The 21,812-nt window shown below is 41.6% G+C and overlaps 1 protein-coding gene across 1 annotated transcript; it reads right to left on the minus strand.

The window, feature by feature from the left end:
• Positions 1-573: 573 nt before the first annotated feature.
• On the minus strand, positions 574-19,626 carry cnppd1 (cyclin Pas1/PHO80 domain containing 1). The gene is made up of 8 exons (XM_080423052.1): positions 19,476-19,626; positions 17,583-17,685; positions 15,420-15,501; positions 13,370-13,490; positions 11,453-11,581; positions 9,013-9,074; positions 6,473-6,590; positions 574-5,286 (listed from the first exon to the last, which is right to left on the minus strand). The coding sequence occupies exons 1-8, from the start codon at positions 19,536-19,538 to the stop codon at positions 4,363-4,365; spliced, it is 1,602 nt and encodes a 533-aa protein (XP_080279178.1). The 5' UTR covers positions 19,539-19,626; the 3' UTR covers positions 574-4,362.
• Positions 19,627-21,812: the final 2,186 nt, after the last annotated feature.

The raw sequence follows: 21,812 nt of genomic DNA on the forward strand, positions 1-21,812 counted from the left end.
AAACAAAAAAACATAAGTCTCGCTAGACGAGATTGAAATCTCGAGATTTCAATCTCGTCTAGCGAGACTTATGTTTTTTTTTTTTTTTTTGGGGGACAGTGTTCTGTCACTATGAACGTCAGATCCCCCAAAAAAAAAAAAAAAAAAAGCTATTAAAATATGTGATCTAACCTAAGGCCTATCCGTGGCGGCTCAGGGGTGGAGTTATGAAATTTTTCTACGGTACCATTCATCCTAAGATATCATAACGTCATAGAAAAGGTAAGAAAACTTTAGTCCAAAATTCTCCTTTAAGTGTCAGTTTTAAAGCATGTCTTCATTATGAAAAAACATCTCAACTTTAAGTGCTGTTCAAGAAGAAGCTTAGATCACAAATTGTGTTTGGATTTGTAATTTGTCCCACTGCTTTGTTTTGTTTTTTGTTTGGAGCCTAACGGGGGAGGGGGGGGGGGTTGTATGTGTGTTTTATGTGGTCTTTGTGTATGCTATGTACATGTTTATAACATAAAAACAGTTAATAAAAAAAAATGAAAACAAGAAGCTTAGATCACAAAGGTGACACAGCAAGGTATATGGAATTATTATTTTATTAAGTTTGGGCATTTCTACAGATATTTACACGCATCTTACATAGTTTACAAAATTAAAAGGGATGTGGTGATTTGAAAGGACTCCGATTGAGATGATTTGTGCCAGATTTGCTCCATTTAACCACTTTACACCCGATACTTAGTGGCGTGGGGTTCCCCCGGGCTCTATCCCGGGTCCCCTATAGTATTTCCCTCTACACCAAATCTCCTCGCCAAAAAAAAAAACGCTGATCTACAAGCTCACAACACATGGCGTTGTGAGCCTGCGGATCAAAAAAATGTTTTTGGCTTAAATGTGTTCGCCCCAGAATAGTGCCGCTAGGGTTAAATGTTATGCCCTGGTGAGGGGTGAGGACCACACCCGCCTACATAAGAAACGTGTTCATGAAATATAAGTGAAAAACATAACCATACGTTTTCCTGGTACTCTGCTTTCCTTCTACAACGAGGAGGATGAAAAGCAAAGCAGAGAAAATACCCTTTCACCAAAGAATAAGATGGTTCTGGCCAGTTGAAAACTAAATGTGAAAACTAAATGGAGTGACTCCTGCTCTTCTTGCTGTTAAAGTGAAGATTGTGCAAATTCAATACATACTTTTAAATGTTTTTTTCACTTTGGTGTGTGTGAGAGCCACCAGGTAGGTGCTGCTGTATGTATGGCGTTATCCGTGGGTTAGCATAAAACATGTCACCAAAATGTTATAATAGAACTTCTACTGAAAACAAATCCCTCTCAAGAGGAGAGGCGGTGCCGTTACATCATTTAAACAAGAGAGAGAAAGCCAGACAGACGTCATAGATACTGTAACTACACCCGTTGGAAAATCCATCACCCTTTTTCCTTAACAGCCTGTCCCTCACCTTGACAAAAAAGGCAGTAAATATTAAATCCCAATGTTGGTTTACAAAATGACATTACGTGTACGGTCTCCCCGTGTGGCACAGGGACCAGGGTGTCATCTTGCTCTGGTCCATAGCGTTAAGAAGGAGTTCTCCTTCTTAACGCTGTGGGACTTTGCATCCTTTCCCCTCACACCCGCGTTAGCGCTGGCTGCACAGCCTCTCGTCTGTAGTAAAAATAAAACGTACACTTTCGCTACTCACCAAAACGAAGAGGGTTTTATGGAGTTTAAAGCGTACTCTACTTAGTGGGAACACTCTGAGCCCCCCCACCTCACGTCTAAAATACACTTTTTAGCCAGAAAAGAAAATAGACCAATTATTTGTTTACCAACATTGAGACTGGACGCACAGGTGATTGTTTCATGCAATCAATTCCCAACCTGTTGTTTCGGGGTTTCGCTGGTTTGGATTCATTCAACCTCCTCTTGTGTGTTGGCTAGTGAGGTGCGTCCTGGCGAGACACATGACAGAATGGGGTTCATTTGGTGGCGGCCTGCGTGCGCATACTGGTTCTCATCAGTGTGACGTCGTCTGTTAAGGGGTCTATTTCACCGGAAGGAAAACATGTTTTTGGTTATTCCACTGAGTCCCCTACAAGATCTGGTCAATGGCATTTTTCTATTGACCAGATTTTTCCTTGCGGTGAAATATCTTATTTTCTGGCCTTTGTTTTGGCGAGTAGCAAAAGTGATTTTATCTTTATTTTTCTACAAAAGACGAGAGGCTGAGCAGCCTGTGGTGCGTGCGCAAAGGCTCGAAAGTCCCAAAACGTTAAGGAGAACTGAACACCTTCTAACGCTATGGACCAGAGCTAGGTGTCACCTTGTCACTGCTCTGCCCCCCCCCCCCGAATGCCAGACGGGCATCACCAAAATATCAACGTATTTGGTCAAAAATGTTGTGATATTTTGTCCATATTGCTCAGCCCTAGAGGAGCCAGCTTGCCACACGGTGCCTCCCTGCTACCCTGCTACCCGGGCCACCAAACCCCAGGCAATCTCCCTCCATCCCACCCCGCCATGGAGCAACGCCCCTTCACCAGCCCTGAGCCATCCTCCTCACCTCCCTTTAAAAACCCTTTAAAGAGCCACCTCTTTGCTGCTCTACTCGGTCGGCACTAGCTTGGCCAACATTGGTGTGTGAATGAGGAAAATGCAATTCATTTGTGCACTGGACTAGAAACAAGGATCACATCCACATAAACCCTCCTTGAGAAAACGGACAACCTTTGGGACACGGTTGGAAATGCTGTAAAAAAACTAAAAACAAAAAACATTAGCTGGGTGCTAATTCAGTGCCAGGTGTGTGATCAACTTAACATGGTAAACCTACAACTGTAATATGAAATCCTTTACGATGACGATGATGATGATGAGCTAATATAAAACGTGCCATGATGAACCAAACCATTACGGTCCTACAAAGTAAACTGGGCGACTCCCTTCTTCACAAATCTCCACCAACGAAAACAAAACTCACCAACTGTTCCACACCACCTCCTCCTCCTCCTAACACCTGCTCCTTCGGCCTGCCAGGTAGCAACGCAGCCGTATCATTATTAAAACGCTGTGATATTATCTCAAAACTCACAAAGTCAATTCAAAATAACACATCAAAAAGTCCCCCCAAACCCAAATATTCATAAGCCTGACCCTTTCAGCGGGCGGATAAATGAGGGAAGCCAAACTAAGTGCAAAGCAAAGCAAACGTTTCACCAACCCAGAAATATGAGGCCATACTAAATCAAAAGGTCTGAAAAATGATCAAATCACTAGTAAAAAGATACAAAGGAGATGAGTCTTGGAAGTCCGCTATTGGCATAAAAAAAATAGCAGATCTACAAGCTCACGTCCTGCTTTGTAGATCGGCTATTTTCGGTGCGAAACATGGCACGCAACGAGTACATAAACATCTCGTTGCAAATACTCATTAGAGTCTTTTTTGTTACTATTCTTACGTTATGTTTAGGGGTTTTGGGCCGTGACGTTATTTTAACGATTCCGTCAACCCGAAACCCCAGTAGAAAAACTAAAAACCGAAAAAAAGTGCCAAATTAATTCAATCTGTGCTGTATTACAGGGTGTTGTAAAAGAATATTAAAATATTGCCACTTTGAGTTGTTGGGGTTGTGTTGTGAGATTAAAGCCTAATTTATGCGCAGTCGTGTCGATTGTGTCGCAAGTTGAGAATAGCCGACCTACAAGCTCATAGGCGCGTCGTGTGTAGGGGATGGGACGATAATCGGTATCGTTTTACCGTGATGAAAAGAAAAAAAAACTTTCACAATTAAGTGGTATTTGAGGTTTTAAGCATATTTTCATTATTGCGATAATTATCGTTAATCCATTGAGACCGGGAACGCATCCGTGTCATTTTCAGATTTCTTAAAAAAATAGCAGATCTACAAGCTCATAGCGCGGCACTGGAGATCTGCCATTTCTTTTTTAATCGAGAAAAGTGTGTGCAAATCTATATTTTTAAGCGAACATGTGTAACTCAAATCTTTGCTCCTAGGGGGTCCCTAGGGGGTCCCTGGAACAAAACATTTCACAAATGTTGGCTTTAAAAAATATACATTACATATTCAAAGATTTGCATAGATTTTCATCAACATCAATGAGCTTGTAGATCTGCTATTTTTTTTAATAGCCAAAGAAAATCTAAAACAACACAGATGCCGTTCCCGGTCTTAATGGGTTAATCGCGGGAAAACAATGTTGGCGCCATAACGGTGCGGTGTGACTTCCATACGGTCTGATCCCTAGTCGTGTGAGCCTGTAATTCCGGCTATTCTTGGCCGCGTGCGACACCGTCGCGCGACAAAAAAAGTATGAAACGAAGGGGCTCCCACCAGTCCTGCCCTCTGCTCCTACCCGGGCATGAGCAGAGCGGGGGCTTTGTTCAGGGGGTGACAGCGGCCCCCCAGCCCCAGGGCACGCAGAGTACCCCCGAGTCCAGAGTCCCCCCCGGCCCCGGCCCCTCCCCCTACCAGGAGACTAGCGGTGGTGTGGTGGCGGTGGTTGTCCAGGAGGGGGCCGTGAACCAATTCGGCTGCGTTGGCGGCGGAGGACGAGGAGGAGGAGGAGGAGGAGGAGGAGGAGGAGGAGGAGGAGGAGGAGGAGGAGGAGGAGTTGACGGAGCCGCACTGGAGACGAGGGAGGCAGCTGGGGGGGAAGAGGAGGGAGGTGGACCATAGAGGAGGAGGAGGAGGAGGCGTGCCCCCCACCTGCTGCTCGGGGTCCGGCTCCGGGTTGGGGGCGTGGCCCAGCGAGGTCAGGATGGAGCCCCAGAGGCAGAGAATGGACGTCTGGGAGGAGGAGGGGGAGGAGGGGGAGGAGGGGGAGGGGGAGGAGGGGGAGGAGGGGGAGGAGGGGGGGGAGGAGGGGGAGGAGGGGGAGGAGGGGGGCGTGGACCACGTAGACGAAGGCTGGTGCCCGTGGGGCGGGTTGGTGCCGGGGGGGGCGGCGCCGTGCCCCCGGCGGTCGTAGGTCTCGTTGCCCGTCAGGACGCAGCGGGGAAGACGCTGGGTGGCGGGAAGAGCAGGAGGAGGAGGAGGAGGAGGAGGAGGGGCGGGAGGCGCCAGCGGGTTTGAGCCGGCGGTGTGGGCGCTGTGGTGGACGCCGGTGGGCGCCGGTGAGCTCACGTGGACCGGAGCCGGAGCCGGAGCCGGAGCGGGAGCCGGGCCCAGGGGCGTCTGGTCGGACCTGGGGAGGCTCAGCTGCTGCAGCACGGCGCTGGTGGCGATGAGACCCGCCACGCTGGTCAGGTAGACCAGACCCAGCATGCACGACACCTGGGACCGTCCAGAATAAGAACAATTAACCCATTAAGACCTGAGAAGATTCTAGAAATGTCTTCTAAATCCTAAAAAAAAATTGAAAAAAAAAACCAATTTTTTTTTTCCTCGATTTTTAAAAAATAGCAGATCTACAAGTTCATAGCGCGGCACTCGGTGCCGCGCTATGAGCTTGTATATCTGCTATTTTTGAATAGCCTAAAGAAATCTAAAGTGACACAGATGCGTTCCAGGTATCAATGGGTTAAAGGAGAATTTGGGACTAGCCTTTTTCTTACCTTTATATGATGTTATGATGTCCCAGGACGAGGGGTACGGTAGAAAAACCTCATGAACCCACCGGGATGGAACACAATGACAGAAAACTCTCCACGGTGTTTGTGTTAGATGCTCGTCTCCGGGAGTCTAGCCAGACTAGATTTCACCCCGTGATTTCTTCCAAGTCCGCTTGTAAACACAACGGTGGCCCATTTGGGACAAAAACACCGTGGCGAGGTTTCTGTCATTATGAACGTCAGATAGCAACAAACACCAAAAAAAATACGCGATCTAGTGCATGGACCGTCCACTCGGGTCTTTAGCTGCGGTGGACTGAAGTCTTTCTACTGTACCACTTCACAGTGTTGATTTCGTCGACTAAAACTATAGCGAAAAATGTTGGTCGACTACCTTTTTTTCACTGACGAAAACTAAATATAAACTAAGCTATGATGACTAAAACTAAGACTAAATATAATGACAATGTTGTCAACAAATAAAAACTAGACTAAAATGTTAGTGAGGGATCTAGTGGAGAAGAGATCCAGTAGAACTAAAAGACAAGTCATTTTATGTTTGGACTATTTGGATATTTGCACTCTGAAAATAGCAGATCCACAAGCTCACGACGCGTCGACTAAATCAACTGTAGATTTTAGTCGACTAAATCTAGAGAAAATCTAAAACATTTCAGAATGACTAAAATATGACTAAAACTAATTGGCATTTTATTCAAAGGACTATGACTAAAACTTAATACAAATTTGCTGTCAAAATCAACACTGACCAATCGTCCTAGGATATAATAATATCATATAAAAAAGGTAAGAAAAAGGTAGTGCAGAATTCTCTTTTAAAGAGTATTTAGAGACGCGCTACATAGTTTGTATGTATTCATCTTATTATGAATATGCTGTTATTCTACCTTGGTGAAGTGCTGGTAGACGGCTGTGAGGGCGTTCCTCCAGGCAGCCTGCTCCAGCAGCACACAGAGGTCAGTGTAGGTGAACCAGCCTCTCTTCATGCCCTGCCTCTCTGCAATGCTGTGGGACCCAGAGAGGACAAACCATGCTGGTGTCAAACGCACAAAAAACACACACACAAAGCTCGGCACACACGCATAGGGCTGTCACGACTATGGAATTGTCCTCGACGATTAATTGTCATACAAATAATTGCGATTAACGATTTAATTGTGTGGCTTTTAAGGCCTTTGTAAACATAGGTTGCTTGCACTGAGGCAGATATGACAAAAAACTTAAATACACAAAGAAATGACTGACAATGACCAATAATCAAAATAAATAACTGGCCAAAATACGCCATATTTAATTTATACTCAAAATGTGTTATGAAATTGTGGAAAATAGCAGATCTACAAGCTTGTAGATCTGCTATTTTCCACTATCTTTGAAAATGTTTCAAAATGTATGAACCTTTCCCCACATGGAAACGATTATGACGATTATGCAAAAATAGTTGCGATTATCTCAAATTATTGCCTGTCACAATTATGTAATAATTATGACAGGCAATAATACAAACAATACCCACACACACACACACACACACACAGTTTCAGTAGCAGGGTTCCCACACGTTTCCAAAGTATTTCACCCCATTTCCAGGCCTTTATAGCAAATCATACGGTGCAACGATGAGGCTCTTACTGCAGTGTGCCGTCAACGCACGAGACACGACTCGAGCGAAGGCGACACAAATAACAGATCTACAAGCGAACAACGTATCACGGTGCAACCTGTTGATAGCTTGTAGATCTATTATTTTTCTCGCGTGATGTCCTCCTGTATGTACAATAGGCCGCACGCGGGTCGTGCAGCGCAGCACTACATTTTACCATGTTACATATGTCACGTGATGTTTTGGGACACGTTTTTTATGAACCTGGAAAACCGTTTCTGATTTCAAAGTATTTCCAGAGGTTTCATGACTGTGTGGGAACCCTGGATACTCATGTCACGCAAACGCAATCGATATGCGACTTGCTTGGGTGGTTAACACATTAACCGCCAAGAACGTAGTCCTACGGTCCGTTAAATCCAACTGTTAAGCGCCGAGACCGCAGCCCTATGGGCTGCGGTCTTTTCGCGCATGCGCAGTCCGGGTTCACTTTCGGAATTTTTTTGATCCACTTCCGTTTCCGGTTTGATGACCGGAAATAGAATTATTTGGGATCCGGTTTTGACGATCACGCCCGCTCCCATTCTACAGACGAAACTGAAACTCAATTCTCTTCCTGTAGTTTTTTCTCCTCGCATTTCACTGTTTAACGTAATCCGCTCTAACTACAACATGGATACCCCGTTTGACACGCGATCTTCACTGGGAGATACAGGGAGATCTCGCGGATGTAAACAGACCGTGTAGAGCTCAATCTTAAGGATTTTAACAAGATCTATGGCGACATGAAAAAAACAACAAAAACACCTTGGCACTGGTGAGTACATTATGAGATTAACCTCTGGCGGTCGATGTGTTAAAGCAGGTTACTGCGCTCAGACTGAGACGCATCTTTAGAAATCAGATTTGAATCAGATTTGAATGTGGCTCAGGTCGGATTTGTGAAAATCAGATTCCATGTGACCTGTCTCTGTTCAGACTACACAAAACAAATCAGATTCCAATCTGGATGTGACACAGATCTGATTCAGGCTGGATTTGGCTGCCAGTGTAAACGTAAACAGGGCCTTAGTTCCAGTAGCAAAAAAAGAGCCATTAGAATAGTTAACAAGGTAGGCCATCTAGATCACACTAATGTACCGTTTTCAAAATCACATGCCATGAAGTTAATGGACCTTGTGGAATACAAGACTGCACTAATCATGTTTAGAGCTATAAACAAACTGTTGCCAGGTAACATACAAAAAAATGTTTGGTGACAGAGAGGGGGGTTACAATTTAAGACGGGAGTTTAATCTCAAAATGCATTGTGTTAATTCAACATTGAATAGTATGTGCATTTCAGTTCATGGAGTGACATTATGGAATGGACTGAGTTTGGAGGTACAACAAAGTCAAAATATGAATCACTTCAAGAAGGCATATAAAAATGTCATAGTTAAGAGGTATTTGCTAGAGGGGCCGTGTTTGTTGACCCATTGCGTCCTGGCATCCCTGTAGATAGAGTATCTACTAGTAGGGTTGGTTTTATTTGATTTCATCTCTGTTATTACTGCGGTTATTTTTATTGCTCTATTTTTATATGTTTTCCTTTTTTAACATGCAGTGGAGATGTTTAGGTTGTGAATACATTTAGATTTTTTTTGAAAATGGACTAGTGAAAAAGAGGGTAGGAGTTTATAAGTTTTACACTTCATCCTACTCCTTTTCAGACATTGTTGTTGTTTTATTTTTGTATTCTATTTGTCTTTTTTTTAAATAATGTTCGAAATAAAACTCATTCATTCATTCAGTAGTAGTGAGTGAGAGAGAGGGGGCACCAACCTGGTTTCTAGGCGGCTCAAAAGATTGAAGTAGTCACTGGGCTCCGTGTACAGGCTCCACTCCTGAAATGCACGACACAGTGGTCAGCCACTTAACACCCTACGCATTTTGTTGTACGTCAAACAGCTGAAATGGCTGATCTACAAACTCAGAACGTGGCACATGTTTGAGCTTGTAGTGTACTAGTGTAGATCAAGGATTCCCAAACTTTTCAGGCAGCGACCCGCAAAAATAATCATATTTGAACTGGGGACCACCCAAAATAATCATATTTGAACTGGGGGACCCTCAAAAATAATCATATTTGAAGTGGCAACCCCCCAAAATAATCAGATTTGAACTGGGGGACCCTCAAAAATAATCATATTTGAAGTGGCAACCCCCCAAAATAATCATATTTGAACTGGCAACCCCCCAAAAATAATCATATTTGAACTGGGGGACCCCCAAAAATAATCATATTTGAACTGGCAACCCCCCAAAATAATCATATTTGAACTGGGGGACCCCCAAAAATAATCATATTTGAACTGGCAACCCCCCAAAATAATCATATTTGAACTGGGGACCCCCCAAAATAATCATATTTGAACTGGCAACCCCCCAAAATAATCATATTTGAACTGGCAACCCCCCAAAATAATCATATTTGAACTGGGGACCCCCCACCCTGACAAGCACTTGGAATTGTAGGCATCACATTTAGTTAGACTAATTTGTTGTGAAAATAGCCGACTACAAGCTCACAACGCCTCGCACTGCGAGGCGTTGTGAGCTTGTAGATCAGCTATTTTCACAATGTTTGCCTCTTTCTTATGTAATATTTGACAATTTGGTGTTGAAAAGTTCTTATAAGTCATTAAATGGTAACTTTATAAATGTGCAGATACCCTGTATACACTTATACTGTATGTTGGTTTGTTTACTGTTGAGTGAGAAAACAATGTTGCACATTAAGCTGATCATCTGGGGACCAGTTTAGGAACCCACTACTGTGGGTGCCCCATTTTCACCAAATGTTGGCCTACTACGTCATGCCTAGAATAAGGACACTAGGGGTCATTTGGTCAAGTAGCAGGGGGTGAGCAGGGGGGCACGGACACACACACACACACACACACACACACACACACACACGTTGGTATTAATAGACTTGAGAACCTCACTAGTGCATGCTTAACCTTTTCTCCCACCACTAAACACAAACCCAACAACATCTCCTTCTTGGAAAGCCAAGGACTGGAAAACATGTCTTCATTTTCAGACAAAATGTCCTCACTTTGCCGAATATTTCCTCAACCTTCTAGTCCTGGTCCTCGCCTGCAGTAGGACATTTTAATATTTCTTTGGCTATTCAAAAATAGCAGATATACAAGCTCATAGCGCGGCTATGACCTTGTAGATCTGCTATTTTTTGGAAAATCGTGGAAAATTTGTGCAAATCTTTGAATATATATATATATATATATATATATATATATATATATATATATATATATATATATATATATATATATACATACACACACACACACACACACACATGTATGTTTTAAACATTTTTAACTCCGATCTGTGCCTCTGGGGGTCCCTGAAACAACATATTTTGAGATGGGGGTCCGCGGCCAAATACATATCATTTTGGTGGTTCTTGACATGGAAAAGTTGGAGCACCACTGAATCATCTCAAAATGTTTTGTTCCCGGGACCCCCAGAAGCAAAGATTTGAGTTACACATTTTTGCTTTAAAAATATACATATTCAATGATTTGCACAATTTTTCAAGATATTTCAACAAGCTCATAGCACGGCAGTTGGTGCCACGCTATGAGCTTGTAGATCTGCTATTTTTGAATAGCCAAAGAAATCTAAAATCTCTTCCATGCTGAATGAATATTTTCTTCTTTAGACCAACTTTATCTTTTGTCAACTCTAGATATACAGTATAACCCTTTATTTCTACCAGTCTATGACTTTAAATAGTCAGTAGTCATTGTGAAATTATTTTTTGAAAAATCGTGAAAATGGGTGCAGATCTTTGAATACATATTGTTTTAAAGCGAACATTTTTAACTCTATTCTTTACTTCTGGGGGTCCCTGGAACAACATATTTTGAGATGGGGGTCGGCGGCCAAATACGTATAATTTTGGGGGTCCGACATGAAAAAGTTTGGGCACCACTGATATAGAAACATACGTTTTTTAAGAATACTGTTGGGATTTAGAAAACATTTGTAGAATCGGCTTCAGGTCTTAATGGCTTAAATTAAAAGGTTTTAGAGACTAGTAGCCTATTGTAATTGTACAGTAGACCCTGGTTGACAGTGGAACCCTGGTTCCTGGAAACGGTTCCTAAAATGTGATGGAACCGCTTCCCTGGTTCCTCAGGTTGTGGATCCTGACCCCTATAGGGTATGAGGGGGAACGAACGGGACTCACGATGGCGTTGAGGAAACTCATCTCCAGGCTGTTGACCGTCTGCACGTCCAGTTTGCCCGCCGCGCCCCACTCGTCGTTGAACACCTCCTCGTCCTCTCCTTCGTCGTACAGGTACTTGCTGGCAACCATCTGAGGTCACACACACACACACACACACACACAGACAGATTTAACACATAAAGGAGTAGTTCATCACATAAAATGATTTATTGACAATAATTTGATGTCCAGGTTATCAGTCAATAGAAGACTCAATAGCGGTGTTGATTTTATCAATTAAAACTATGACGAAACATTTTCGTCCACTACCTTTTTTCCCTGACGAAAACGAAATAAAAACTAAGCTACGATGACTAAAACGGAGACAATTTCGTCAACAAATAAAAACTACGGTAGACTAAAATGTCAGTGAGGGATCTAGTGGAGAAGAGATCCAGTAGAACTAAAAGACAAGTCATTTTATGTTTGGTTGCGCTCGGATGTTGCGCTCCGACAACAGCAGATCCACAAGCTCACAACGCGTCGCACCACGACACGTTGTGAGCTTGTAGATCTGGTGTCATTTTACGCTGTCAAAGAGTTAAAGATCTAATAAGGGTCCATTTGGTTACCAACTCTCCATCATTTAGCTGGGGACCACCTGGAACCTCCTCAAGGACACCACTGGTTGAGAACCACTGTCCTACTTGATCATACTAAGCGTCGCACATACAAAAGCATCAAAAGTAGCAGATCTACAAGCTTGAAACGCGGCGCGAAGCGACGCGTTTTGAGCTTGTAGATCTGCTACTTTTGAATTTGAATTCTGAAAAGTAACAGCTTTTGACAAGGTTTCCACCCGACAGAGACGATATATAGCTAAAATCTAATCTAATAAAATCTAATCCATGCTAACATCTCCGGTAGGAGACACAAAGTTGACACTTTGTGTCTCCTACCGGAGCCACCACCGGTCATCAAATTATTGGCTTAATCGATAGAGGAAAAAAAAGGTCATTTTGGGGGTGAAGTTAGTGATGCTAGGAGGAGGAACTCCCTTTGTTTGGAATGAGCAGTACAAACAAGAGCCCAAAATAGCCTGACCTGTGAACCCTGAACCCTGGGACACACACAGCAAAGATGGTTAATCTAGGAAGATGCACCGTCCCAATTGGAGCCACTAGAGGCAAAAATCCTACAAATGGTCTCCTAAGTAGGCGTGGTTTGCTTCTCCCCCGACCATCCCACCACCCTCCCCCTCCCCTCTCCCTGGCTGACAACATCATGTGTGTGAGCATTGTATTGGTTGTGCGTCGCATGTTATCCCAAATCATACCCCATCAACCAAGAGCGGTTAATAATGGAAAATTATATTGAGCATTGGAACGCACATTTTATTAAATGTTTTGTCCAAAATGATTTCACGTACTATATTCAAATCTAGATTCTCAGTTTATCCGTTTTTACAACATCTTATGGGGACAGAGAGCATAGAGTTAAATATAAGGGACAGAGCCCTCTATGTCTCGTCCGTCAGACTGCAGATGGACTCTTCAGATATCTTCCCAAATCTCGCGAGACTGTGTTGCTGGGATAGAGAAAGGTCGATAACAAAGTTAATTTGTGCCTCTAAAAAAAAGCCATTTTAGTATGAAAATCTTGTAAATATTTTGTGTCTTGTGACGACCGGTTCCAATATTTAGTTCAGTAACCATGGAGCTAAAGAATGGTTCAGAAGCTGTGTTCACGTTTACTCTTCCATTGGAATCAACAGACTCCAACAATGCTTCCTGTCTCCTAAAAAAGGCATCTAGCTACGTCACACAGACACAGTAAGTAAAGCGGAGACGACAGGTCTTGCTATTTCCGTCTTGGCAGACAGTACAGCCTGACCTCTGACCCTCTGACCCTCTGACCCTTGGGGACACACACACATACCATGGAGATCAAGAAGAGGTCGGAGGAGGAGATGTTCTGCAGGTATTCAGGGTTTCTGTGTCGGAGTCTCTCTATGTAAACCAGTGCTAGCATCATGGCACATGGGGAGATGCACGCCTCCCTGTAACACACACATACATACAACACAACAACAGTTATGTCATCATGTGCTTCCTTAACTGAGGGGGGGGGCCTCAATTATTTTGTGGGGGGTCCCCGCATATGATTGGCTTTTCTCACTCAACAGCAAACAAACCCAACATACAGTGTTAAGTGTACACAGGGTATCTGCACATTTATAAAGTGACAATTTACCTTTTTAATACTAAATTAACAGCCACAGACAGCGGTGCCTTAACCCATTAAAACCGGGAACGCATCTGTGTAACCCCTTTAACCATTATTTTACACTTTAGCTATTAAGAAAATAGCAGATATACAAGCTCGTAGTGCGGCACTTACTATTTTTTGAAGAATCTTCAACATTTTTGCAAATCTTTGAATATATATATATATATATATATATATATGTTTTCAAGCGAACATCTTTAACTCAAATATTTGCTTCTGGGGGTCCCTGGAACAAAATATTTGCAGATGGGGGTCGGCGGCCAAATACATATAGTTTTTGGGGGTCCTTGACATGAAATAGTTTGAGCACCACTGATATAGAAACATAGGTTTTTCTGAAAACTGTTAGGATTAAGTTAGGAAGAAGAATACATTTGTAGAATCCTCAGAAGCAAAGATTTGAGTTACAAATTCGGTGCCAGGCTATGAGGTTGTAGATCTGCAATTTTTTAATAGCCAGTGAAATCAAAAAATGACACAGATGCCTTCCCGGTCTTCATGGGTTAACAATGTCTTAGCAAGGCGTGGTGGTGAGACAGACGATCAAGTCTCCAGTCTAATTCCAAACGTTTTGTCTGCTTTTGTCGTTGCCCCACCGTTATCTAACCACATCTACCAGCATCAAAACAGGATGGAGTAGTGCCACTGAAAAGTTGAGAATAATAAAACGTTTATAGCATTTGTTTAAAAAAGCACGACACAAGGCTCAAGAAGGGAGTGCCGTACTGTACAGCTTATTTTGGCCCCCCCAAAATAATCATATTTCAACTGGGGACCCCCCACCCTGACAAGCACATGGAATTGTAGGAGTTGAGGCGTTACATTTAGTTTGACTCGGTTCCATATATTGTGAAAATAGCAGATCTACAAGCTCACAACGCCTTGCATTTTTGCCTCTAATATTATTTGACAATTTGTATAGTTAGTATAAACATTAGTATAGTTTGTTGATTACTTTTCATGCAGTAATGGTCTTTTTCTTTGCATTTTTTTTAGGTAAAAAAAAGGTCTTAAAAGTCTTTAAATGGTCACTTCACTGTCATGTGGGGACGCCCAAACAAATCATGTGGGGGACCGATCTACAAGCTCTGAGCTTGTACTGTAGATCTGCTATTTTTTGAAAAATCTTGAAAATGTGTACAAATCTTTGAATATATATTAAAAGAAATTAAGCAAACATTTGTAACTCAAATCTTCCCTTCTGGGGGGTCCCTGGAAATAAATATTTTGAGATAGGGGTCCGCGGCCTAATACTTATCATTTTGGGTGGTCCTTGACATGAAAAGGTTTAGGAACCACTGATATTATAGCAACATGTTGTTGTTTTTTTAAGTTAGAAGACATTTGTAGAATCCCCCAGAAGCAAAGATTTGCGTTACAAATGTTCGTCTTAAAAAAAATGTATATATTCAAACACTTGTTGAATATATAAATGTTCATGATTTTTCAACAAAATATAGCAGATCTACAAGCTCATGGCGCGGCACCGAGTGCCGCGCCATGAGCTTGTAGATCTGCTATTTTTGAATAGCCCAAAGAAATCTTAAAATGACACACAGATGCGTTCCTGGTCTCAAAGGGTCAAAGGCCAGTCCACAACAATGCAACTCCTGCCATTGGGGATAATGGTTGCAAGGAGTTGCATTGTTGTGGACGGGCCTTTATGTGCACAGCATCTAATAGCATCCGGAGAACCCACCTGGCGACATGGGCCGCATACTTCTTCTGGAGCTTTCGTATGGGGCTGGGGGCAGATTTATGGAGGAACTCCACGGCAATATCTGGAAAACCAGGAAACAGAACAGTGAGACACGTTAAAGAAGGTCAACAACATTGAGAATCGCACACGGAACATATGCAACATTCAAAGCGACAAAGATAGCATTTGCCTTGCAAACTAGATGCAAGAGAGAGACATATTTATCCTGGCCCTTATGCGGTAGGTAGGTGGTTCTGTTTATTTAGTCAAATAAAAATACTATGTGACAATTAAAACCACTTGAGTCTTGGAGTTTGAACCTGGATAATGTGGCTGATAAGTATATATTTTTGTAAAATACGTTTCTGTTAAAAAGTTAAAAGAACTCATACAGAATAGGAGGATTAAGAAATTGCAGACAAAACTGGAACGCTAATAAAACTGAAGCTGATAAATGATCTTTGAAGGGTTCGCTCTGCTGATTGGATAAAATTGGTATCCTGACCTGAAAAGTAATTTTTCCGTTTATTCAAGCGCTTGAGAGACAGGGAGGTCGCTGTTACTGAGCTAACAATCTAGCGAGGACGGCTTTAGGAAATATACAGTGACTTAATAACCCTTAGTTTAACTCACAATATCACTTTACACCACCTTTAACTCAGATCCATGCAATAGGCAACTGTCTTTGCACCCCCCCCCCCACCCCATAGTTGTGTATTAATGCAGTGGTCCTTACACCAGTGGTTCTCAAACTTCATGTCAAGGAACCCCAGATTGATATATATTTGGTCGCAGACCCCAAGAGGAGAAGATTTATGTAAAAAACTAAAACAAAATTAGTAAAAAAAAAAAAACACATTCTGAATATTTTTCAAAACAATTAAAAAATAGCAGATCTCACAGTGCGGCACGAAGTGACACGCTGTGAGCTTGTAGATCTGCTATTTTTTGAATAGCCAACGTATAAATAAATAGATCTATAGATAAAGTGGTTAAAATGAGCGTGATGCTATGTAAACTACTTTTGCTGGGGACCACCTGGAACCCTCGTAACATTTTGTTTAAACCAGTGGTTCTCAAACATTTCCATGTCAAGGACCCCCAAATTAATATAGGTAAATTAATATGCATTTGTCCACGGACCACCGCCCCCTCCCCCCCGTCTTAAAGTATTTTGTGAACCCTCTGTACCAGATGTGTGTTGTTAAAAAATGTTTTAAAAAATGTTTAACTTTTTTCCCCACTATTGTTTTTGAAAATCGATCTGCTATTTTCAAATATCCGATGCTCATGTGGCCCAGTTAGTCGCTTCTTTTGGGCTTGTTTTCATCCACCTCTCTCGCAGACTCTGGCAACACTGACGACACGCCTGTGACAGTCTATCATCTAGAGCATACATGGGCAACTCAGCTGTTTACAATTCCAAACATGCAAACATGACCCGCTTTAATTACTTCAGTCTACATTAGTAGCTTAATGACTAGTATTAAAGTATAAACATTTTATTGTGTTTTTTATGTCCAATGTATTTGTATTTAAGTTCATTAAGTTAAAGGAGGAGTTCACCCAAAAAATGACTTATTTTCTATCAATTACACACCCCATGAAGCCTTGATTTCATGGATTTATTTTTGTTTTTGTGGCATTCCTAAGACAATAATTTGATGACCGTGTGTATTTCCGGTAGGAGACACAAATAATCTACTTTGTGTCTCCTACCGGATACATTAGCCGGTAGGAGACGGGAATCAAATTATTAGCTTAGGAATGCGACAAAAACAAAAAAGAATCCATGGATTCAAGGCTTCATAGGGTGTGCAATTGATAGAAAATAAGTACTTTTTTGGGTGAACTCCTCCTTTAAATAAGTATAACTAAATGCATTTGAAATTAAATGAAATTGATACTTTTCAGGATTCCAATTCAAAAATAGCAACAAAAGAATCAGAATTCCAATAAAAAAATGGCAAAAATAGCAGATCTACAAGCTCAAAACGTGTCGCACTGCGACGCGTTTTGAGCTTGTAGATCTGCTATTTTTGCTACTTTTGTATGACACAGAATGGCCCGAGAGCATATGCAATGTGTCCCTCTGGAGTGAGTGTGGAAATATAGTGTCCCGGTTGCATCACCCCTGATCTAGAGAGACGTCTGAAGACTCACCTGTGACGGGACAAGACAGGGCATCCAGAGAGACGTCTGAGTCCAGGCCGTAGTACAGTCTCTTCCTCACTCGTTCCGAGAACTTCTGGTGCCCAGGAATAAACTGTCAACACAACGTCAGGGACCGTCATTTATGTGGCTTCGTCATCGTCACTCAACTGATTGCGATTAACGATTTAATTGTGTGGCTTCTAGGCCTTTGTAAACAAAGTTGCACGGGGGCAGATATGACAAAAACAAACTTAAAATACACAAAGAAATGACACCAATAATAATCAAAATCAATAATGTACAAACAAAAAAGTCAATAATGCCTCGTATTATGGCCAAAATACGTCATATTTAATATTTTACACTCAAAATCTGTTACGAAATAGTGGAAATGGCAGATCTACAAGCTCACAACGCGTCGCATTGCGACGCGTTGTGAGCTTGTAGATCTGCCATATCCACTATTTCTGAAAGATTTTCAAACCGTACGGTATGAATATTTTTCAACGCGATTATGACGATTATGCAAAAATAATTGCATAGATGCATTACATCTCAAATAATTGCAATTAGGCGATTATGTAATAATGGTGACAGGCCTGAATCAAAGAAGCTCTGCTCCTCTGGTGGCAGCTAACGGGGATCTGAATGGATAAAGAATATTGATATTATTTGTGGGGTGACAATTGGCGCTTTCACAATATTTACACAATGAGATTTCTAGTAAATAGGCCTAATCATCTGTATTGCTATATATATATATAATAATAACTAGATGAAGGTAAATAAAAGACCAGCTAGAACAATCAGGTATAAGTTCAGAGAATGACATAACTTTATACTTTACTGTAATGCAGCCTTTAGAAACAGGAAGACAGGCAACACCTACCTACACCATGTCACAATATTACCAGTGGTGGAAAGTAACTAAATACATTTACTCAAGTACTGTACTTAAGCACGATTTTTAGGTTATTTTTTTTTTACTTTACTGGAGTATTTCCAATTTTCAGTATTTTTACTTCTATTCCACTACATCTCAAATATTGTACTTTTACTCCACTACAATTATTTGAAAACTTTAGTTACTAGTTACTTTGCAGATTTGTATTATTATTGCAAGACATATAGGCTACATTAACCACTTCAGCACACATTTAGGCCATTTGAAAATAGCAGATCTACAAGCTCACAAGCGATGCATTGTGAGATCTGCTATTTTCAAAAGATGGTTAATACATTGAAACGGGACATTCTGCATAAATGGGTACTTTTACTTTTGGTACTTTGAGTACATTTTGATGCCAATACTTTTGTACTTTTACCCAAGTACATTTTGAATTCCGGACGTATACATATAATAGAGTGTTTCTACATTGCAGTATTGATACTTTTACTTAAGTAAACAAATTGAGTACTTAAGTGTCTGTTCCACATTCACGTCCGGTGTGGAAAATAAATAATAATACATAAAAAACAACAATGAACAAACTACCCAGATAATAATAATACTAGTAATAATAATAAGACTCAAACTATTAATAACCACATTTTAACAGGTTTATCTTCTTTACCTCCTATAGGGTGGAAGAACAACAACACAAACACGGCGTATAATAATTAGACTGGGATCAAGTTGCTTTGCAGGTTACGCATCCGGTCTGGGGTCTATACCGGATACGGAAACGTTTCTGCCATGTAATAGTTAGGGTGCAAATAACCGGATACAGTAGGCGGGCTCTAGACCGGATCACACCGGTTCATTCACAATGGAAAAGCCTGGCGGAGCGAGGTTAATAATAGCAGCCAAACGTCAGCTAACGTGCTAACCTTAGCATTAGCTTCACGCTGTCGCGTCCGGGTCCAAAAACGGTACAAAAAAATAAATTAACAAAAACTCACCGTAAATTCCTGGAAGTCGGACAGATGGAACGTCTTCTCGTTAAACAACGCGTCGAAGTCCATTATGTTGTGTTTTATTGTGTAACAAACTAGCAGGCTAGGCTAATATATTAGCCGCTACTAGCAACGCAAACTAGCGCGAGAGCTAAATAACGATGTTTAGTTTTTTTTTTTTTTTAGAACGACGCCGTTCGCTTCCGCCCCGCCCACAACTCCTCTTGTTCCCATAGCTCGGGGGGAGGCAGTGGTGTAAAAAGTAACTAAGTACATTTACTCAAGTACTGTACACCTTTGAGGTATTATTTTTTACTTTACTGAAGTATCTCCAGTTTTCAGTACTTTTACTTCTACTCCACTACATCAGAGGCAAATATTGTACTTTTACTCCACTACAATTATTTGAAAACTTGAGTTACTTTGTAGATTTTTATTATTATTACAAAACATACATTAACCACTTCAGCCCTATCTATATATATATACACATTTTCGGCCATTTGAAAATAGCAGATCTACAAGCTCGCATTGTGAGCTTGTAGATCGGCTATTTTGAAAAGATTGTTATACATTTGAAAACTTGTGAAATGGGACATTCTGCCTAACGAGTACTTTTACTTTTGGTACTTTAAGTACATTTTGATGCCAATACTTTTGTGCTTTTTACTCAAGTACAGGGACGCCGACGCCTGTCGTTGCATAAATGCGTACAAGAGTGGGCCGAGTTCAATTCGCTGATTGCATATCCGGTTTAAAGCGGATGCGGAAACTGGCTGTGTGCGTCTGTGTAATGTAAGGTTGGAAAATACCGGATACGGTAGGCGGGATCTAGACCGGATATGAGCACCGAGAAAGCAAATAGAAACCCAGCACCAGAGCCACGCCCAGCAGTACTGTCCTGTGGAAAGCCCGGTGACCCCGAGGTTCTTAACCAAAAAATAACAGATCTACAAGCTATTATAGCTTGTAGATCTGTTCCTTTTTGGCAAAGCAAAAGGGTGACGTCTGGCAACGTTTAGCTCAGTTTATAATATAACTGATACATTAAAGTTTATAACACAGCAATACGAAACAAACAAAACAAAAGGGAATTCTGGTAGCTTATTAAACTAGAATTAATGTTGGAGTTGGTTTATATTGAAAAAAAATATATATATATATATATATATATATATATATATATTAAAAAAATGTGGACATTATTACATATAATTTCTGTCACATTTTCAAATGGTTGCATGACAACCAAACCAATAGCCAATCACAGCGACACTGTCCCTCTGGGTTATGGGCTATAGACTCTGAGAGTGACGGACAAATATGGGAGGGAAAAGGAACAGTACAGTTTGTACTGTAGAGTTATCATCATATCTGACTTTTATTCTGAAAAAAAACAGAACATTTTGTACTGTAGTGTTATCATCATACCTGACTTTTATTCTGAAAAGAATAAAAAGTACAGTTTGTACTATCTGGACCCACAGCGTGTGATCGCTGATCATAACAGACTTCTATTCTGAAAATAAAAAGTACAGTTTAAGTGCCGAACCCGACTCCAGTGCACTGGTCCTCAAAGGCCCCTTTTCCACCAAAATAACTTTGGTTCTAGAACTGGTTCCGTTCTAGATTCTTGGAACCGTGGTGCTTTCAGGCAAACCGGCCGGCATTTCCACCAGTCTTAAGCAGAACCATTGTAATTGGGGGTGGGGGTGGGGGTGGGGGTGGGGGGGGGGGGGGCGACACCGTTGAATGGTTAGAGAGCCCACCTGAGCATTTCTCGAGGGAAATTCAATCATCAATGGCAGTTACAGTTTGCCCTTTCTTTTTTTTTTTTATGATGATTTTTCGCTTGCTCTTGCCATTGTTTGTATCGCATCTGCATCTTCCAACCTGTAGAATAGTGAGACGTCCACTTTGGTTCCCAGTTCAGGGCAAGAAAAAACTAGTATGTTTTGGTTCCACTTCCGAACCAACTTTTAGGGTTCTGAACCAATTAATTGTCAGTGGAAACACTCTGAACTGGTTCAAAATTAGGCAGGAAAGAAAGAACGCAACGGGTTCAACCCCGGTGGGAAAAGGGCCCAAAGAGTGGCCAGGGGACCCCTATGGTTCCTTGAGGAAGTTCCAGGGGGTCCCCAGCAAAACGAGGAACAGTTAAACACTTAAAGGACGACTTCACCAATTTTCAACCTATCTTCATATAATTGGTCACTAATACTCATGATAAAATGGTTTTAAAAAAATCTACTCGGTCTGTCTCAGAGGAGGGCTGTGGACAGTCTACCAGTGACATCATCAATGGGGAATCCAAGCTAATAATAGAAACTGCAGGCTTTCTAT

This window comes from Gymnoscopelus braueri (assembly GCF_963280865.1).
Source record: "Gymnoscopelus braueri genome assembly, chromosome: 24".
Classification (NCBI taxonomy): Eukaryota; Metazoa; Chordata; class Actinopteri; order Myctophiformes; family Myctophidae; genus Gymnoscopelus; species Gymnoscopelus braueri.